At 34.8% G+C, this 21,995-nt stretch overlaps 1 protein-coding gene across 5 annotated transcripts in view; it reads right to left on the bottom strand.

Annotated features, from left to right (window-relative positions):
• The window catches only part of CENPC (centromere protein C), a 58,468-nt gene that overhangs the window by 36,132 nt on the left and 341 nt on the right, over positions 1-21,995 (bottom strand). For 4 of the 5 annotated variants that reach the window (XR_002327039.2, XM_020999806.2, XM_020999808.2 and 1 more), the window contains exons 2-9: positions 17,724-17,770; positions 16,723-16,793; positions 15,888-15,997; positions 13,310-13,424; positions 12,270-12,423; positions 11,593-11,796; positions 3,958-4,829; positions 251-451 (exon numbers count right to left, since the gene is read on the bottom strand). Coding sequence is in view for 4 of the 5 variants with exons in the window: in XM_020999806.2 (XP_020855465.1) it covers positions 251-451; positions 3,958-4,829; positions 11,593-11,796; positions 12,270-12,423; positions 13,310-13,424; positions 15,888-15,997; positions 16,723-16,793; positions 17,724-17,770 (1,774 nt within the window). In the remaining variant the exon portion in view is untranslated. The remainder of the gene's footprint in view (positions 1-250; positions 452-3,957; positions 4,830-11,592; positions 11,797-12,269; positions 12,424-13,309; positions 13,425-15,887; positions 15,998-16,722; positions 16,794-17,723; positions 17,771-21,995) is intronic. The other variant, XM_020999807.2, reaches the window with a different exon arrangement.

Raw genomic sequence — 21,995 nt, 5'->3', positions numbered from 1 at the left:
TGTGATAAAATTTCAGAGAAGAAGCTGCTAAGTAATGTTAAGTATAGGGACAGCAGGAAGTATTATATCTCCCCCTCCAAAGTTAGTGTGTCAGATGAAACAATATAGCATGAGTTGGAGAAGATGGCCAGGGATGCACGGTCATATGCAGGAAACCAGGTCTGAAGGAGTACAAGTAGATGAAAGGAGCATGAAAGGAAGAAAGCCAGAATAGAAGAAATTTTGTTCATTATGAAACAGCAATACTTACTCTGTTCTGCTGTAACTACCCACCAATTAGATGGACGCTTAGAAATTCGCTGACTTCTAGTAACAGTGACCTTTGGAGATTGGTTTTGTTTCAGTATAATTTCTCCCTTCTTAGACATTTGTTGGTTTTTAGATGCCATCTTATTTAAATGTCCTTTTTTCTGAATTTGTTGAGAAGTACCATTGTTGTTTTTTCCTTTTCCTGAAATTAAGCAGCATGAAAAAAATAATTCATATTTTATTGAACAGGGGATTTTTCAGAAAGTGGGAAAAAGACATAAGACAACTCGGGACATAAAAACTGAAATTTTTTTTAAATCCAACCTTTAAGTTTTGATTTTGTCTTCATAAAGGAGAATTAAATTCTCTGTAAAATTACCAGTTACCAAACTTTAACAGCAAATTTTCATGGTTCATATTTACAAAAAAAAAATTTTGATAATCAATATTTACTTCCATACCATAAAAAAAATATTCTTAGGAACAAATAAGAAATGAGATTTTTTCCTATTATTACACTTTAAGTAAATTAGCAGAGAATTTTTTTAAAAGCAGAGTTTTGTCCAGCTTCACTCTAGGTAGATGAGATGTGTGATTTTTCCAATTTGCATTTATGTTTCTATGTGTATGTTCAGTGTTTAGCAGTGTTTTGCACATGAGTACTTGATAAATGTTTTTTTTTATTCTTTCCATAAAGAGAGGCTCACTTATAGACTGAGAAAAGAGAAATTGGTAGGGGCAGCTAGGTGGCACAGTGAATAGAGCACCGGCCCTGGATTCAGGAGGACCTGAGTTCAAATCTAGCCTCAGACTCATAACACTTACTAGCTGTATGACCCTGGGCAAGTCACTTAACCCCATTGCCTAGCCAAAAAAAAAAAACAAAAAGAGAGAAATAAATTAGAGAATAATGACACAATTTAAATAGAGGAAATGAAAACAATGATTGGCATAAGTTGACAAGTTATAAAGACTATAAATCAACTAAAACAAAAAAATTAATCCACCAGTGATGCAAAGGATAATTAAAAAAGGAGCAGAGAAGTTTAAGGAAGTGATATATATAAAACCACCAAGTAAAAGAAAAAGATAATTTTCAGCTGTACCATTTTAGCTGATAAAAACCAAAGATGAGAGAAAGCAGAAAAGATCATTCTACTTTAAAGTTCGCCTATAACCTAGAATTTGTGTATAATGACATAGCAAGACAGAGATTGGCATATAGAGTTCGTCTGGACAAACAAAAGGAAGAACTTCACTACCAAAACTTTTTTAAAAAATATTTAATGAGCATGTAATATGTGGTTAACATTATATATGCTAGACCATTCAGGATATGAGAAAAATTTTAAAATAAACACTACCCATATGAATCTTACGTTATACACATGAAACAAGTAAAAAGATTCAAATGGCAAAATTATGCACTGATATGACAAAATGTTAAGAAGTGTAACATACATAGTATAGTCTTAAAATGTTTGCTAGATTAAACTGCATGTTATGAACACAAAAGAAGTTAGAGTTAGGAGAGATCAATAATGAAAAGATATATAACACAGTCACCACCTTGATAAAAGAGTTGGAACTTGTCTAAAAGGGAAATGTAAAACTAGGATGGTGCCTGGATTTGGGTGACTAGAGATTACTGAAGGAAAAAAAACAGCTCTAAAGCAACAGTGAGTTAATTATGATAAGGTTACCACTTAGTAGTAAGTGGATCCATTAAAGATGCTATAGTACTAGATAGGGACTACTTCATATTTTCTTTTTCCTTCTCTCATCTTTCTCTCCAAATCCTTACTTTTTCTATTCCCCAATTACCTTTATTCATTGCTTATCCTTCTTCCCTATGCCTTAGATTAGTATGTGGAACCCACAGATTCTGCTCCAGCATATTAACGCTGTACATAAGCATTAAAGAATTTTTAAAAAAAACAATTAAAAATTATGACTGAAATAAGACAAGAAAATATTAATCAAATGTGCAGAACAGTTTTTAAAAACATGAAAAGGAGACAGCCTAGAAAACGAAAATACTAAGGGCAGCTAGGTGGCGCAGTGGATAGAGCACCAGCCTTGAAGTCAGGAGGCCCCAATTTCAAATCTGGCCTCAGACCAAACACTTACTAGCTGTGTGACCCTAGGCAAGTCACTTAACTCCAACTGCGCCCCCCCACAAAAAAAGAAAAAGAAAAAAAGAAAATGGAAACACTATATTTCAACTGAAAAGATGTAGTCTCAAATCTTGGATTAGACACTTGGTCAGACTTAATGTATGACCATCAAGAAACCATGAGTTTCTTGAGAGCAGACACTGTCTTTTGCCTCTTTTCACATCCCTAACACTTAGCACTTATAGTAAGTGCTTAATAAATGTTTACTGACTACGAAAAAAAAAATGGTGTCTCCACAGACCCATTCAGACAATAATGCAGAAAGGAATGTCACTATAATGCAAAAGAAAGCTAACAATGTTACTTCAGGGACCAATTACAATTACAGATGGCTTAAGGACAAGGTGACAGAATCAGATCTAAGACAAAGATCAATAATAAGAATAGCACAGACACAAGTGATATTTACACAGCCAAAAATATAAAGGAGGGCTGAACCAGGACTGAAATAACAGCTAAGAATCACAACTGTTTGCCTTAGGGCCTTGAGAGGAACATGATAAACTGATCAAATGGAGCTGACATAGATAAAAGTAGGGATGATAGAGAAGGAAGGCCTAAAACTATTAACAGACATGATAAATTAGTGAACCATTCAAATTACTAGACCAGGAGTAGAAGTAACAAAAGGCAAATGAGAATCTCAGTGCCAATGTATAGAAAGGAAAGAGAATTTTCCAGTCACCTGAAAGATCATTATACCGCAAAAACTGGCCATTGAGCTCAAATTTGTAATTTTATGGATGAGAAAACTGAAGTGAAGATGTTAAGTAACCTGCTCAAGATCACATAACAAGTGACAGAGGCAAAATAACTGTGCTTCTGTCAATGCCAAATCAATCAAACAAGAAACAGGAAATATCTATTTGCAAGGCACTGAGCCAGACAGCACAGAAACAGAAACAAAAAAAGTTCACATACTATTAATGAAGAAAACATATACAAATAAGCACATACAAAATACACACAAAATAAATATATGATGGGGAGAGGATGATGACACTAAAACTAGCAGCTGTGGGAGGGGGAAGCATAAGAAAGCCTTCACGTACAATAACAATAGATAAGTTTTGAAAATACCTTGGGATTCTAATAGATGAAGTCAATGAGGAAATGCATCCCAGAAAAGATGTAAAACCAGTACAAAGGTAAGTTGATGGGAGATAAGAATGTCCTATGTGAACAACAGCAAGAAGGCCAGCTCAGCTGTATTACAGAATGCATAAAGAAGAATGTATTATAAAGCTCAAAAGGTAAGCTAGAAAACTTTCAACTGAAATAGCCATCAGGAGATTGAAGGAGATTAAGTGACTTTTAGCCAACATCCAGTAAGTCATAAGTGGCAGAACTAGGATTTTAATGCAAGCCCTCTGACTCCCAATTTATTGCCTTTCCACTGTACTATGATGCTTCTCATTCATACTGAGAAGGCTTTACTGGTTACTTTTCAGTCCTCCAATTCAGTTCCTGTTGGGCAAAGTGTGACTATACTTTCATCTTAGTATTTTCCCTACCATATGCGAACACTTACCAGCAGCAGACTGTGTTTGTTCTGCAGAGTGGCAAGATTCTGCTCTTTCTTCCCGTTTTCCTAAACTTCTGTCAGACTTCCTTTGTAACTCATCTTGATTTGTTTGTGACACATTACATCTTTTCTTCTTGGTCTGCTCTATGCCATGCTGCTTCACACCTACTTTGCACTTGTATTCTCTATTCTGACATTTCCTGAACTTTCTTCTCTCTGTAGTTTGTGATTTCTCCACTGAGTTAGTTTTGGATTTAGTAGTTCTTAATGCAGTATCTACTTCTGCAATATTTAGCTCACTGTGGAAACTATCTTGGTTTTCTTCAGCAAAATTAACTAGATCTTCATCAGACTGTCTATTATCTATTTGGGTCTCACACTTTTCATTCTGGTGCTGCACAACAGCCTTTTTATTTTCCAAAAATTGTTCTGATTCCTCAGAATATATTCTATGTCTTGTGGATTCAGAAGCATTTTCCATTTCACCAGATAAATTGTCTGATTTTTTTCTTTTAGAGGACTGTGATTTCTCCACTGCTCGAGTTTTATGTTTTACAGATTTTGAGGTCTTCTCTCCACTAATAACATCTGAAATTCCATTCTCTGCATCAGGGTGTTTATCACTTGCTGAGCTGCATTTTTCTCCTTTCTGTTGCTCTATCCTTGACTTTTTTCTTTCTGGGTCCTGGGAGTTCTCCACTGGGGTTGTCTTGCTCTGTTTTGCAGACTTGCTATTCTTGTTAGGTATTAAAATCCAGTCTTGAGAGAAAGAGCAATCTGATTCATCAATTATAAATTCATCATTTGATGATTCTAAGTCATTTGAAAAGGGGGAAGGAGAACGGATCTGTGGCGATGACACATGCCTAAGGACAGAACTAACAGGGAATATTGTGTCACATTAAAAAAAGTTTAAAGACAAAAAAAAGCACTAAACTGTATCAGAAAGATAACATATTCAGAACACAAAATTTATCCATCCTTTTAGAATCAGAACAAAGGTCATTTCTCACATGCTGCGTTCCTGATCCTCCCCATCACCACAGCCTCCCTAGTCAAAAGTATTCTTCTTCTTCTTCAGGTCTCAGAAAGCATGTTTAACATCTCTTATGCTCTTATATTCTATTCTGAAACATAATTAATAATAACAACTGAGGGGGTAATCTGGAAAGGCTTGTAAAGGAGGTGGCAGTTAAGTTGAGCTTTGAAGACAGACAGGAATTCCAAGAGGTAAGCGTGAAGAGGGAAGGCAATCCAGACATAGGACAGCCTGTACAAAGGCATGGAAGTGAGTAATAATGTAGCATGTAGTACAAGCAAGTAGGGTAGTTTGGCTGAAATACAGAGTATACGAGGTAGAATAAAGTGAAACTGATTTGGAAAAATGGGCTAGAGGCAAATTATGAAGGTTTTTAAATGTGTGTATTTTATCCTAAAGGCAACAGGGAACCCACTAAAGTTTCTTATTGTCATTATTTTTTTGGGCTAGGCTATGGGGTTAAGTGACTTGCCCAGGGTCACACAGCTAGTAACTGTTACGTGTCTGAGGCCAGATTTGAAGTCACGTCCTCCTGAATCCAGGGCTGGTGCTCCATCCACTGTGCCACCTGACTGCCCCACCACTAAAGCTTCTTAAACAGAGAAATGGCATGGTCACACCTGTACTTTAAAAATAACAATTAGTGGCTGTATGGAATATAGGAACATAAAGAAACTAAAGGCAAGGGTTCCTATACATTTAGTTATTTTTTATGCATTTCTCTCCCTCCATCCAACCCATAATGGAAAGAATGATGTTAATTATATTCCAATATCCAGACATTTGGGAGCCCTCTGCCAAAAGAAGAGGTGCTAATAATTTCTTGCTGTGTTTTAATGACAGTTTCATCCTACAGTGGAACTACCAAACAAGAGGAAATTCTACTATAGAGATTCTTATCAATAAGAAAAAATTGGTTTGCTAGAACTAAAATGATGGAAACCTTGAATGGGAAGTAACCACTCCATCTTAATAGATATGACAGGAAAGCTGGACATAATTTGATATAAACTCTAGATTTTAAGAACACGAATTTCAAAGGGTTAAAAGAAAGATGAGATTTCATGACCCAAAATTCAATAATGGAAGTTCTTAAGAACAAAATGAAGAATTTCCAAACTGGTGAGAAGGAAACAATTCCAATTGAGAAAAGGCATGGTCCAAGTGAAAGGAAAACTATCTTTAGGGTCAGGAGACCTGGCTTTATATCCTGCCTCAGAAACTTATTAGTTGCTTCATCTGTACTAACTCATTTAACACCTAGGAACTCAACTGTCTCATCTATAAAATGAAGTTGTTTCACTAAATCACTGTACTGAGGCAAAAAAGTCCTAAGACCTTAGGCCTGGAATAGTCAGTTTTATTGAGGATATGGAGCTTGTGCTGTGCTCACGGGTGATTAGGATGGCATGGGATAAAATGAATATGATTTTAATAGGTGGAATGGAGAAAGGGCAACAGTAGTCAGAGAAGATGGCAGAAAGAAAAAAAAATGGCATGTTTGGCATGTTTATTATGTTTATATGTAAGACAGGTAGGCAAACAGGAAGAAAAAGCCTAACTGCTTCTTGAATTCAAATCAGAAGACTCAGAGGAACTACATCTTTGAGTGCTGAAATAAATGGCAAATATGATTACTAAGCCACTGCCAGGGATCACTAGAAGACTATGTAGAATTAGACAAATACTATAGGATTATAAAAAGAAAAATACTGTCCCAATTTCCAAAATATAGAAGAGAATGGAATTCTCCAACTTTAGGCCAGCTAATTTAACTTTTAATCCTAGCAAAATTCTAGAATATGTTGCTAAAGGGTTAGTGAATATCTGGAAAAGGAAGCAGTGATTACAAAGAATCAATATGGCTTTATCAAGAACACGCCAGAGTAAGTTATTTCTATTTCTGGTAAATCAAAGGAGTAGTAGCCAGATTTTATCACAGCACTATTGCTAAAGTTTCTTGTGGACAAGATGGAAAGATACGGGTTAGACAATAGTATAATTCCGTAGATTCAGAACTGCTGACCCAAAGAGTAGTCATTAATGTTTCAAAGTCAACTTGGAAGGAGGTCACCAGTGTAGTATCCTAGTGATATTTGGGCCTTAGAGCTTTAATGTTATGTTATGTGATGTCATGTTAAATCAAATTAAATTCATTTTAGTATCTTCTTGCATACTATTTTATATTGTTATTCATGTGCTTCAAGTCTTATCTGCCCAACATGATTATTAACTACTGAGAAGGTGAGGGAACACTGACCATGTCATCCCATCTTTTGTAGTCTCCATAATATCTAAAATAGTGGTTTTAAAAAAAAGTAAGCACTCAAAAATACTTGCTAAATTGAATACAGGAATTTTGTTCTCTTAGGCAAGTAGAAGGTTTCTCCTGAAATGTTTGTGCATTAATTTGCAGTATAAACTGATTGTTCCTATATAAAATGTAAAAAGCCTATTCGAAGTTTATTTCACAGATCAAAATAAAAGGAATTTTTTTTCCAATTCATAGCTTCAAGTAACCAAAATAACCATCTGTAAAATTAGATACTAAGCACCAAAGTACTTAATTCTGATAAGCAGACATATGCTTCTTTATGGAGTAATTATATAACTGTCATCTATTTAAATGGAGAAATCTCACATCTGTGCTGAATATATTATAAATTCATGTTATATAACATCAACTGGGCCCTTTTAAGTCCTCCTTAATTGACCTATCTCACCTTTGCTTCCACCCCTTCCTCAAGTTTCCCAAATCTCCCCCATCTCCTCTTCCTCATCTTAGCTGAGGACTTCACTTCTTACTTTACTGAGAAAACTGTGTTCATTCAAGTTTTTCCCAATCACTTGCATCTTCTTTCCTTTAGTAAAACAAGATAGATTTTGTCTTTGCCAAGGTCAACCTCTCTTCGTGTCTTTATTCCCACCCTATCTTGAGCAAATTGCAACATTAATCCCCCCTTTTCTCTAATCTTCAAGGTCTCTCCCTTTCTTTAAAAAAACTTCATACATCCTGCCATCATATCAAGCTATCATACTACCTCTCTACTACTTTCTCAGCCAAACTACTTTTTTAAAAAGTCTTCTACACAAACAGTTTCTACTTCTCTCCCTCACTTTTCAACATTTTGCAACTGGACTTCCGACCTCATCACTTCATGAAATTGCTCTCTCCCAAGGTAACAATGATCTTTTAATTGCTAAATCTAATGGTCTTTTCTCAATCTTTATCCAACTTGACCTATAACCAGCATCTGACACTGCTGACCAAGCTCTCTACGAAGATACTCTCACTCACATCTTTTGGTTTTTGTTCCACTAATCTCTACTGGTTCTTCTCCTAGCTTTCTGATTGCCCCTTCTCCTTTGCAGGCTCATCATCCAAATCCTACTTCCTAACTGTGGGCATTCCCCAAGGTCCTGTCCCAGGACTTCTCTTTTCTCTCTCCACTCTCTCAATAACCTCATCAACTCTCATATTTAACACTCACCTCCATGCCTATCAATCACAGATTGCTATATCTAACCCCAGCCTCTCTGAGCTGCAGTTCTGCAGCATGAGTTGCTTAGAGGACATTTCAAAGTGGATGAATCAGAGACAATTCAGACTCAACATGTAGCTGAATCCTATGTAATGGGAAACCACTAACGGCCCCCAAAGAACAGATAGTCAAATATACCCCTCTTCTTCTCAGCAGAAAGGTAGATGATTAGTAATCAGAAAAATACAAAAGTAAGAAACTCTGAAGTTCCACCTCACACTGAACAGATTAGCAAAGCTGGAAAAAAAAAATGACAAATGTTGAAGGTTATGAAAAAAATAGGTACGTTAATGTACTGTTGAGGGAGACACAAATTGGTCCAGTCATTGTGGAAAGCAATTTAGATGTGTGCCCCAAAAGTGATTTAACTACATCCCTAAAAGACAAATGGAATAACAATAATGATGATGATGATGACGATTAGAATTTTACAAGGCAAAATGCATATTTACTTAAGAATATGCAGATATAAATAGAGGTATATACCTATTGTGAAAGCTCCCTGCAAGCTGGGTTTTATTCTCTGTATGCTTAAGCAACAAATAGGATTTTACATAGCAATTTGTATGGCATCTCATTTAAGCCTCATAACAACCTAAGAAGCAGGTGCTATAATTAACTCCATTTACGGATGAAGAAACTGATTCTGAAAAGATTAAGTGACTTGCCCAGGATCACATAGCTAATAAGAATCTGAGGTATGTTTTAAATTTTGAATCCAGGTTTTCCTGATTATGTTATCTATCCATTGTTACATAGTAAGAGGAAAAGGACTCATACAAAATATTTTGAGCAATTTTTTTGTAGTGGCAAAGAAACAGAAATCATGATGGTCAAATTATGGTATATGAATGTAACACTACTATGCCATAAGAAATAAAGAAAAGGAATGTTTCAGAAAAAACTGGAAAGACTTACATGAACTGATGCAGAGTGAAGTGAGAACCACCAAGAGAACAATTTATATAACAACAACACTGTAACAACAAATATCTTTTAAAGACTCAAGAACTTTGGATCAATGTAATGATCAACCACAATCCCAGAGGAACTGTGAAAAATGCTACACACTTCCTAACAAAAAACCAATGGACTCAAGTTTCAGATTAAGATATCCATTTTTGGATACGGGCAGTGTGGGAATTTCTTTGGCTTTACAATGAATACTGATTACAGAAGTTTTGTTTGTTTTCCTTGTCCTTCCATGAGGGCAAGGAGGGAAAGAAAGTAAAAGTTTAAGCAAACAAAAAATTTTTCATTTTAAAAATAAAACAAGCAAAAGGCTTTTATGAGAAAGGCCTAGGTAGAGGTGGCTAGATGACAGTCTGGATAGAACCCAGGCCCTGGAGTCAGGAGGATTTGAGTTCAAATCTGGCCTCGGACACTTGACACTTCCTAGCTGTGTGACCCTGGGCAAGTCACTTAACCCCGATTACCTCACCAAAAAAAAAAAAAAAAGGCCTAGGGGCACTGGAAATCCATAAAATGGATACTCAGAGTGACCAGTAAAGCCAGTAACTAGTCTGGGCCATTCTAAACCCAAAGGCTCTGAGACACATAGCACTCTGTCCTCAGGTGTCATAGATGATCCTGAAGACTCAACAGGGACTAAAAACTACCAGCATTCAGCAATGAGAGTAAAGGTCAGCTCCAGTACCCACATGACCCAGGGTGAGATCAAGCAGAGCTTATCATCCCATACAAAAGCAAAGTGAAACGGGAGAAGAGAAGAGTCTGGCCTTGATGCAATATCCCAATACATGCCAAGGAACAAGAAAATAAAGAGACACCAGTATGAGCAAGTCAAAAAAATCACACAACAAAACAGTTTAAATGGAAAAGATTCAGTGTTAAGGTATAGAGGAAAATAAAAGTTGGACAGGTAGCATCAGGTAAGGTCATAAAGAATCTCAGTTTCAGATTGAAGGTTGAATGCTATATTATAGACAACTGAAAGCCAGAGGGTTTTTTTTTTTACAGAAAAGTACCACGATGGAACTGAAAGATTAGCTGATAAGAGGGGAATTTCATGCCTGTACTAGGAAAATGCACTTTGTTTTATCTCCACATCTCGCCTTCAGCCTCTGATGTCTGATGAGTAGTCAGAAAGATACTTTTCCTCCATCTGTAATTTAAGGGATTTTTAAAAGATATCCCTCATTTCTGCCTTTATGGTACCCTACCAATCCTCAAGGTTCAATTCAAATGCCACTACTTCCATGAAACCTTCAATGATCTTTCCCCTCCATAAACTAGAAATTCCACTTCATCTGACTGGAAATTTTCTTAGGTCATCCTTCTGTTCTAAATTGTATTCTACATTTTTAAAATTTTTATTTATTTTTAATTTATGGAACAAGCATTCCCAAAACATATTATAATTTTTTAAAAGTGACTACATGAAACTGCACATCTATTATGTATAACTTGCTATTCTTTTAAAATATATAAAAGTTATCATGTAAATTTCTTTTTTTTTCTCCCCTCTCCCTGCCTCCCTAGACATGGTTACTATTAGATACAAATATGTGTGATATATGTATATATATGTCTGTGTGTGTGTGTGTGTATACATACATATACATATACATACACACACACATATGTAAAATCATTCTACACCTATTTCTATTTATCAGTTCTTTCTCTGGATGCAGATAGTTTCTTCCTTCATATTTCCTTTGTAGTTAATTTGGGCATTTATACTAGTCAAAATGACTTATTCGCTCAGAGCTGTTCTTAAAACAATATTTCTGTTACTATAAACAATATTCTCTTGGATCTACATATTCATAAAAATATCTTATTACCCCTAAAAGACTGCAAGTTACTTGAAGGCAGAGGAATTACCTAATACCTTTAATACTCAGTATTTCTTTAATAAATGAATTTTCCCGACTTCTGAGTAAAAAAGAATCATGTCCTCACAGCAAAATTTACATTGCATTTTTACACTGAATTATCTGAAAAAAAAACTGAATTATATGCCAATTTTAGATGTTATAGAATTTTAAATAAAATATATTTATTTTTCATCTCAAATCATAATTGTTAACTCACCTGTTTCTACAGTTCCTTTTTGCTGCTTCTAAAAGTAAAGTTGAAAAATTCATTTCAGTTTTTTGTTGAATTTTCTGCTTTGGATCTTGTGTTATTTGCTCAGAAGATTCTGACTGTTTCCTCTTCTGTCGTCCTTCTGACACCTGAACATCTTTTTCTCCTTTCTTCACAGGAGACCAAACTGCTATATCTTCACAGTTTAAGCTATGGATTACAAAAAGTAAAATGCATATATGTATATATGTGTGCGTGTGCGTGTGTGTGTGCACGTGTGTAACTTGTGAAAATGTGTCTGTGTGAATATTCAAAAGCAAAGATCAGAATTTTAGATAATACCATAAATTTTATTTCAGAACTTCTCTGAACATTGAAATTATTCTCTCTACAACTACACCGTAATCCAATTATTAAAGGGTATACTAAATCTTTATTTTAAATTATTTTTTTTTAATTTTCAAGCTTTTGCACAACACATGCAGCCAAAATGCCACAGTTCTTTTCTTCTGTACCACAACTTTAAGCTCCAATTGATTTTCATTCAAAGGTCTCATTCTTTCTTCCTATGGAAGAACTTTAAGACACTAATATAGAAGTATTACTTTTTTTCCTCAAAATCTGTTATTATAAAAGACAAAATGTGAAATGAAAATGCCATTTGAGAAGCATAAAAAGGTTACCTCTTTTTAGTTTTAAGACTCGATTTGGGAAGCAAAGGTTGTTGGATGACTGAATTTTGAAACACCCGGCTCCGTCTATCTTGTGTAGTAGGAGTAGCTTGCTGAGGTAATGGTAACATCTCTGTTTCCTTGGCCAAAAGACCTGGTGATCCACCTGTTAAATAAAATTCTTCCAGAACTTCATTAGGAATTTTATTAAATTCTTCAGCTCCACTTGAAGTATATCTTAATTTTGATGTATTCGTCAAACCAATTACATCACCTCGTGATAATTTTTGAGGGACATCAGGGGATGGGGCTAAGAAAAAATTATCAACTAAGAAAAAAACTTTCATATTATTATGAAAATAACATAAAACTCAGTAACCCAGAAACAATTTTCAAAAGACTAACATCTTGTTAAGTCTTGAAAACTTTAAAAATGCCTGTTTTAAAGGAAACAATTTATTTGCATATCAGATTTTCTAATCCATATAATAAAATGAAGCACTCTTTTAGTTTGTTTTGTAAACTTTGAATTTATAGAATTAATTCCCATCAATTATATCCCTTAAAAATTATTGTTGAATCCATGTGAATGTCATGGGTAGCAACTTTTCAGGGGTAGAATGCTAGCATTTTATTTTCTTATTTACTTAGGAAGAATGACTACCCCCATTTTCCTTTCTTCCTTTAAAATAAAATCAAAGTCTAGCTGCAGACACCTCAGCAGAGGGCTCCAAGGGGAATGATCCTTTAAACTTTTTGTTCTGGGTACAAAAGATTAGAAAGAAAGGGGAAAAAAAATCAAGACAGGCTCCCAAAGATCCTTTAAGACACTTAAAAGCATTAACAGTTTTGCAGGTTAACAGTCACCCAAGAGCAAAAATGGAAAGGAACAGAGGAAAAGGCAAGAGGTAATAATAGGTTTCAACAGAGGATCTGGAATCTAAGATAAACTTTGACTCCTTCAAAATTTTGACTAGGGCCAATCCTGAATTCAGTGCAGGCTTCAAATAATATTCCCTACCCCATTCCCCAACCATATAATTATTACCAACCTGAACTGTTATTTGTTTGATTTTGTAACATAACAGATTGCTGTGAAAGGGCTGAGGTTTTAGCTTTCTTTTTCACTGAAGAAATCCTATCAGACTTTGAAGGTGATATATGGCACTGAGTAGGAATATAAAAAAAAAAGAAAATTTCAGTCTATTGAAAAATAATATTTAAAATCTAAACTAATTGGCAAATAATTTGCCAATGTTACCCATTCTTAAAAGAGGACTGCTGATTCTATATCAGAGGTTCTTACCCTTTTTTGTGTGTTATAGACCCATTTCAATCTAGTGAATCTATGCCATCTTCTCAGAATATTTTTAAATCCACAAAATAAAATACATAAGATTACAAAGAAAACTAATTATATTGAAATAGTTAATTTTTTTTAAAGTTCATGGACTTTAAGGTTAAGAATTCCCATCTTAAAGTTAAGAATCCCTGTTCAAGATTTTATTTTAAATGTTAATTTATCCTGAGAATTAACTTAATATACATATATTAAAATTAAAATACTTTAAAAGTGCTCTATTAACACTGATGAAATGGAACGAACAGGTGAAGTAATACAATTCTTTATTACATATATTAAAAGTGGTTTATATGGCAATCAACTGGAAAGTTCTATATATCTGACTCTTCTATACATAACATTTGGATGGATCTCTGATCTCATCAGTGTACTATAACTTCCACCAAAACAGACGGATTACTATCTCCATCTTCTCATTCTTTGATTTTTACAGAGGGTCTACCCAAAAAATTAGGAAGCCATAATTTTATTGTTTTTATTCTGCACTTAAATACCAAAAGGGAAAAAAAGCAGTTTAATTCTGCTTATAATAGAACAGGGGGAAAAGATGATTTTTGTATCTCCAAATCTCTTTTAAATATAGCTTGTTTCTAATATATTTTCAATTAGCATTTATTTTCTAACCCTATCACACACAACCTACCTCCAAAAACAAAAAAGAAAAGAAAGAAAAACAAAACCCTGTAACTAGTATGCATCATCAAAACAAATTCTCATAATTGGCCACATCCAAAAATTTATTTCTCATTGTGTATCATCACCACTCTGTTAGGAAGTAAGTATCATGCTTCATCACTGATTGTCTGGAAACATGGATAGATGCTGAATTGATAAGAACTATTAAGTTTTTCAAAGTTGTTTATTTTTTCAATGTTGTTATTCTGTAAGTTATTCTCAATGTTCTGCATACTTTACATAAGTTTATATAAGTCTTCCTAGGTTGATTTGATGTAATTTCTTAAGGTACAGTAATATTTCATCACATTCATATATTATAATTTGTTCAGCCACTCCACTTAGTTTCCAATTCTTCACCACTACAAAAAGAGCTGTTACACATATTTTTGTATACATGGGTCCCTTTTGTTTTTAATCCTTTGGGGTATATGCCTAGTAGGGGTATGCCTATATCAAAGGGTATATGAAGTTTAGTGACTTTTGAGGCATAGTTTCAAATTGCCTTCCAGAATCTCTAGACCAATTCATAGCTCCACCAATATTGCCTTAAATGTGCATTTCTACATAATAACAATAAAATCTAATAGGCAACAGTAGAAAGGTAAATCATTCAAACTAACTGAAAAATGCATAAGACACTCAAGTCAATCTATCAAAGCACAGAAAAGTTGTGTAGGTTCAATTACAATGAGCCCCTTAAAGAAATAAAAAAACCTAAATAATTAATTAAATGTTAAATATATTAATTTATTATTTCTTATTAAATAATTCAGTGCTCATAGCAGATAGGTAACAAATGAGGAATGGCAAAATAAATTATGGTACATGAATGGAATGGAATATAACCATGCTATAAGAAATTGTAGCAGAGACAAGAAAACAACATATACATGATACAAAACATGACCACAACAATGTAAATGAAAAGAACCACCAAAAAAATTTTTAAATTTCTAAATTACAACTAATAAGCATGTTCCCAAGATATGTTAGAAGGCACGTCTTCTGCAAAGGTGGGAGGTCTACAATCATGGAACATTTGTATATAATGTCAAGGTTTGGGGTTTTTAAAAAATAATTGATGTTACATTTATTCTTTTTGCCTTTGTTTTTAACTTTTTAAAAATTTCTTATTTATATGGGATAACTTTCTGGAAAGTGTGTGAAAAAAGACTAGGGGAAATTAAGCAATGTAAAAAAATTTATATATTTATATTTTCTAAAATGGAAACTAACTCTGATTTATTAAGCTGATCTTAATGAGCACAGACACAAGATAAGCAGATAGGTTGGCCTGAGAGCAGTATAATGACCTTCCCATATCAGCAACACCTCACCCTCCTACCCCTCTAGAAAGGATGTTTGCTCCCACTATGAGCTCTCCTGTATCACATATAATTCCAGATATATAACGTACAACTGAAACATGAAGAATCCATTTGCTCCTATACTCTCATAAAACGTACAGAATTTTATCATAAAGTCAATGGAAAAACCAGGCCAATTTTTAAAAAATATGCCTTATAATTCTGCTGGAGCATAAATTCCATTCCTTAAAATTAATACTGACCACTACCTTTTAAACTTACCTCTTTATCTGGTGATGAATAAGAATAATTTCTTAATTTGCAAGGAGTTGAACAAAGAGTTGGACTTCCAGGATTTGTGCTAAAGCCAGTGTCAGAACCTAAAAAAGAGTCTAAAATTTAGAATTTAAAATACCATGTAAATGATTAAAATGCAAAGGCCTTTCTGATACACTTCATGTAATTTTAACACCAAAAAACAGCCATCTCTGTACAAGCCTCTAAGTGTAAAGCAAATCCAAGTACTTACTTCTGAAGGTTGTACATACAACTATGTTAATCCAATGTGAACATACGTACACATATGTAAAAAGCATGAAAAGAATGGATGTAGCTTTTTGATAGTTGCCAGATAGATTATTATGATTTGCAGTACCTCTCCAAAGAAAAAACAAAGAATAATTTATGTTGCAAAACTTCTCCGTGATGTTGGCTGTGTTGAGAGGATTGGAATGAGAAAGGTAACAGAGGAGATGATCAGTGATAGAAGAGAGATCTCTTCTTTTGTAAGCTTTAGAAATAGAACTTCTGCTTCTGTTTTTCCCGCCTTAGGCTTATTATATCATCTTAACTCTTAACCTTAAAAAGTAGTTAAATACTTGGATTAAGAACTTGGAGGGGAAATTCAAGTACAAAAGTCATCCCCATTCACTGGGTACCATGTAAAAAGTACAAATACCAACTGGCAAAATGGTGAATTTCAGATTTTACTCTTTAAAACAAAGAAAAACATTTTTACAAATATGTTTATTTAAACATTGTATTTTTAATATTAAAATAAGCTAAATCTTCATTTGTTCCAGCCATCTCCACATATAAATCAGAAATACAGGCTTACTTTTTTCTTCAAAACAGTCTTGTATATTTTCCAGTATATTCTGACCTTGCCATAGATCAGTATCAGGAACCCTATAGTAAAACAAAAGAGATAAGGGGAGAGTGCTTAAGACACTTAAATTGTCATTTATTGCCTAGATTCCACTGCTCTACTTTAAAATTCTAAAATAAATTTAATTAGGAAGACATTGGCATCCTTACTTTATGAATACTTGAAAAAAAGTGCTTTAAGATCTAAAGTTCAGTATCTAAAGTACTAAATTCATAAATAAATATTATATTATTTTATGTAAAGGACCATATGAATTCATATATCATTAAAAGAAAATATTGCTACTATTTACTAAAACCAGACTTATAACTGCTTTAGAAATTATCTGGTCCAACCCGCTCAGTTTACAAATCATAAAATGAAGATTCTGAGAGTTTACATGCTTTATCCAAGGTCACACTCGTAGTACTGTAACTGATTTGGAATTCGAATTTGAGTCCAGTGGCTTCAAATCCAGGGCTCCTGCCCATGTATTCTACTAGAATATAAATTGCTTGGGGGAAGGAATAGTCTCATTTTGCATTTCTTATAGGAACTGTTTAATAGGATCAGAGAGCTAAAAGGGGATTCAAAGGTCTTCTACTCCAACCCTTTTTATTACAAATAAGGAAACCTCTGAGGCTCAAAGAGGTTGTGGCTAAGTCAAGGTTATATAGGTAGTATCTTGAACCCAAGTCTACTAACTAAAGTCAATATTTGTTCCACTGTACAAATAAATACTTACTGAGTAGAACAGTAATTAGATGATAATATTCCCTTCCATTGATGTGAATAACTGAGACCAGACTCTAAGTTAAACATTTTCCCAGTCATCACTAAAATATTAAAATTTTAAACAAATCTTAAATTTAAAAACTCTTACAATATAGTCCTTCAGTAAAAACAAACGAATTTGTTCATTAAAGTTTGATATGAAAATCAAGTTTATAAAAGCTTTTATAAAATATCACCTAGAATTATAGCAAAATCTTGTTCTGTAGCTAATTTTCAGGTGATCCTGGAAAAGAAAAAAAGAAAAAGTAAATTATTTACCCAGATTTAATATTTGAATTGTTTTAAAAAAATACAGCTGAATTGTAAATAATTATTTAACTTGATCATATATGACAAGTTGACATGACTTCTCCTTATCGGTCTCTTCTAAACTCTCCTCACCTCCAAACATCCCTATTTTTGTTGAAGGTCTTCCTATGTTCCCAGTCATCCTAATATATAACTTGGGAGTCGCACTACAGCAGAGGCTCTTAATCTAGTTTGTGAACTTTCTAAAAATTTTGATAATTATTTCAACATAACTAGTTTCCTTTACCATCTTATGTATTTAATTTTATGCATTTAAAAACATTATTCTCAGAAGAGGATCTTAGCTTCATAAGACTGGCAAAGAGGTCCATGATACAAAAAATGTTACGAATTCCTATCCTAAAGAGTTTTCCCTCCACTCCCACACTCAAAGCAGTCATAATCTACCAAGTTTACTTCCAGGACACCTCAAACACCAGCAGTTCCCTTTTTTCTACACTCATGATATCCACTTTCACAATAGCTCAGACAAAGGTCTAATTACCTCTCTTCAGAGCTATTGCAACTGGTTTTCCAATCGGTCTTCCTAATTGGTCTCCCTTCTATCACTCTCTCCTCTCCAAATTTCCACATAGCTGACAAAATAATCTTGGTGAGGCAGAGATCTGTCTTTTCTCTGTTCAAAAATTATCAGCAACATGAAGTTGTGGTCTTTTCACAGTTAAGTGTCTTTATACTCTCCATCTAGCTAAACAGGGCTACTAGATTTTCCAAAAAAAAAAAAAATTAGTCCCTCTTCAAGTATTCATCTCCCTCTTAAAACCAGTGGCTATCCCTAGTATCCATCTAGTCAATGCCTTTCTCAATCACCGATTATTCAAAAAGTCTTCAAAAGAGAATGATTTCAATATCAAAGGATTAAGAGAGTCAGTCCCTAGAATCTAAGGCCCAAATAATGAAGCGCTAGAAGACTTATGTAACAATTGACTCTCTTTATGACTCTGCTCTGAAAATTAAGTGGAAAAATTAGTAAAATGCTACTATGCTATTATATGATTCTGTCAGAAAAGTTATATCTAATTAGTTTCCAATACTTACTGTTTAAAGTTTACATTTTGGTGGGTGAATATAGCAGGAACATAGATATCAGGAGGTTCTCACTATCAGAGTACTCATTCCCTGAATCACCTTTCTCCCCATGCAAGTCACAGTCTTTAAAAAATTGTCTTGGAGTACTGAAAGGTTAAGTGACCTGCTCTGTCAGAGGTGTAACTTGAATACAGGTCTTCCTGACAATGAGGCCAACTCTTTAGCCACTACTGCCTAGAAAAACTGTTGCAAGGTTTTCTAAAGAAGCAAAAGCCTCAAAACACGAAGACATTCACTAAAGAACTTACCACTTAAAAAATTAGGCTCTCTTCAATCTCTCTCCTAAGACCAGTGGTTATCCCTAGCATTCATCTAGTCAATGTCTTTGTAAATCAATGATTGTCCAAAAAGTTTTCAAAAGAGATTAATTTCAATACCAAAAGATTAAAAAGAGGCCCTAGAATCTAAAGCCCAGATGATGAAGCTCGAGAATATTTATGTAACAATGACCCTCTTTATGATTCTAGTATGAAGTGGTAGAATAAATTAAGTAAAATCCTACTACGCCATCAGAATTCCATCAAAAAAATTATGCCTAAAAAACCCATTTGATTAATTTTTCCTTCATTTGTTTGTTCATTCTAAGAATTAGAGACAAATTATTAAACTTAAGAAAAAACAAACATCCTCAGAGGTACTTGAGGTAAGTACCACAGGGGCCTTGAGGTAAACCAGGAAATTCTAAGAAGTAAAGGTGGACAGGGAAGCAATGGATGGCACTCAGAGTTCAGGGGACTAATACCTAGGACAATTTGGCTGCAACAAACTATGCATAAAGGGAAATAAAGTAATTTACTTAAGTCTGGAAAAGTAGAGTGGAACCAGATTATGAAAGGCTTTAGATGCAATACCAAATTTGTAATTTTTTCCTGGTGGAAATAAGAAACTCTGGAAGATTTTTAAGCAGTGATTTGAAAAGGTCAGTCTTGTGCTTTCAGAAAATTATTTGGACAGCTAATTTGGAGACACTAAAAGTTGAGAGGTCAAATTGTTGCGGTAATTCAGTTGAGGGGTTAAGAATCCCTTAATTTGGACAGTGTCTGTTTACGTGGAGGAAAGGAAACAGCAGATCAACAAATGGAGATGTTGTGGTGACAGAATTGACAAGACTAGGCAAATGACTGAGGATAAAGGGATGAGTCTAAGATAAACCTGGGTCACTAGAAGAAAGTGTCCTCAACAGAAATAGAGAAGTTTAGAGAAAAAATGGGTTTAGAGGAAAAGATAATGAGCTCCATTATATACCCACTGAGTCCAAGATTTCTATGGGACAGCCAGCTGGATCTAACAGAAATTTGGTAAAACAGGCCTGGAACTCTGGAGAGAAACTACCCCCTGCTTCCATGTCTTTATACAAATAATCATTAGCACAAGGTATATAGATCTGGGAATCATCTGCATAGAAATAACTGAATCTGTGGGAGCTAATTAGATAGATCATCAGGAAAGTTAGAAAGAGAAGAGATGAGGGCTGAAGACAGAGGATATAGCCACACATGGGGGCCCCTGACATAGTTGATGATTCAACAAAGGAAACTGAGAATGTTAGTCAGATGGGAGAACCGGGAAAACAAAGTATCATGAAAACTCTTGGGAATATCCAAGAATAAGAGATGTCAATAATGTCAAACACTACAAGACCAAGAAAAGGTTATCAATTTATCAATTAAGAGAATATTGGTAAACTTCGAAAGAACAGTCTATAAGTGATGAGGTCAGAAGCCAAACTACAAAAGACTGAAAAATGAAATAACAGAAAGGAAACAGAAGCAATGGAGTGTAAAGAGAACTATGATTTTTTTCTTATTAATCAATGTGATGTAATGAATATACTAATAGATTAGATTTTTCAAAATTGCCTCTCTGAGTCAGCTTACAATATAACTTGAAATGATCAATCAAATCCTTTGACAAAGCTCATAATCACTGGCCGTGTACCTCAAGTGAAGCAAATCAAAGATTGTAGAGCCTGTTCCCATCACTGAACTCTGGTCCTGCGACCCAAGTCACAACCCCCAAAGACTGGACTCCAGAAGGGTCGTGGTAAACCACTCTGGTCCTAAGTAACGATTGTTTGGAATAAGCCATAGCTCAGTCTTGGAGGGGAAAAAGGCAAAAATTTAAGCAATGTAAAAACAAAGGATAAATAAAAAAATTTATTTAAAAAAAACAGAAAAAGGAGCTCAGATGGGGACGCAGACAAGCAAGAAAGTGTTGGCACTATGCAGGGAATCGTAAGCATTTAATCGAAAAGGGTTTTTAACTAGAAAGCTAACAGAAACCTGGAGAGGTGATCAACTCAATATAAATAAGGAAATATTTCCCCCAGATTATAACGTGCTAGCCATGGGGAAATACAAAGAAAGATTAAAAAACTGTCCCAGTCCTCGAACAACATCAATTAATTACCTCCAAATTACCCTGCGTATAGAGTGGGTGTTATATGTAATTGTTTGTAGATAGTCTCCCGCCCCGCCCCCTCCCCGTGGAACTTAACTCCCTGCACTTGGCCTAAGTAGTACTTAATAAATGCGTGCAAAATTGTACACAAGTGCGGACCAAAAACTTAATCTGAAATAATCAAATAAATAATATGGCAGGCAAAATCCCAAATAAAACTCCAAACCACTAATAAAACTTTAACAAAATAATAAATTTATGTGCTCAGTTCCCTTCCAACGTCTTTGTTTACTCTGTGCTTAGCACAGTGCCCCGCCTGCCCGTAGTAGAACTTCATAAACATTCACAAACATAAACTCTCAAAGAGTTTGCTAGCCACCAGGCAGGAAGGTGAAAGGCCATTCACCAGGCACTTCCACCCCCTGAAGATGAACGGCAGACGGCACGTTCAGTTAAGGTCTCACTCAAGCATCAGGCCAGAAGCCAGAGAAGAAGGTTGGTAACTCGCTCTCTGCCAGGTCAGGCGGGCAATGATCCACCGACCCCTACCCCAACAACTGGGCCAGCCTGGGGCGTGCCGCCCGCACCCCGGGGGCCTTTCCTCCAAGCTGTCAGGCTGCCTCAGCCCCAGCTCCGCTCGCGGGCACCCA

The sequence above is a fragment of the Phascolarctos cinereus genome, unplaced genomic scaffold (genome assembly GCF_003287225.1).
Source record: "Phascolarctos cinereus isolate Bilbo 61053 unplaced genomic scaffold, phaCin_HiC Scaffold_9;HRSCAF=440, whole genome shotgun sequence".
NCBI lineage: Eukaryota > Metazoa > Chordata > Mammalia > Diprotodontia > Phascolarctidae > Phascolarctos > Phascolarctos cinereus.
This window is presented reverse-complemented; position numbering and strand designations above follow the sequence as displayed.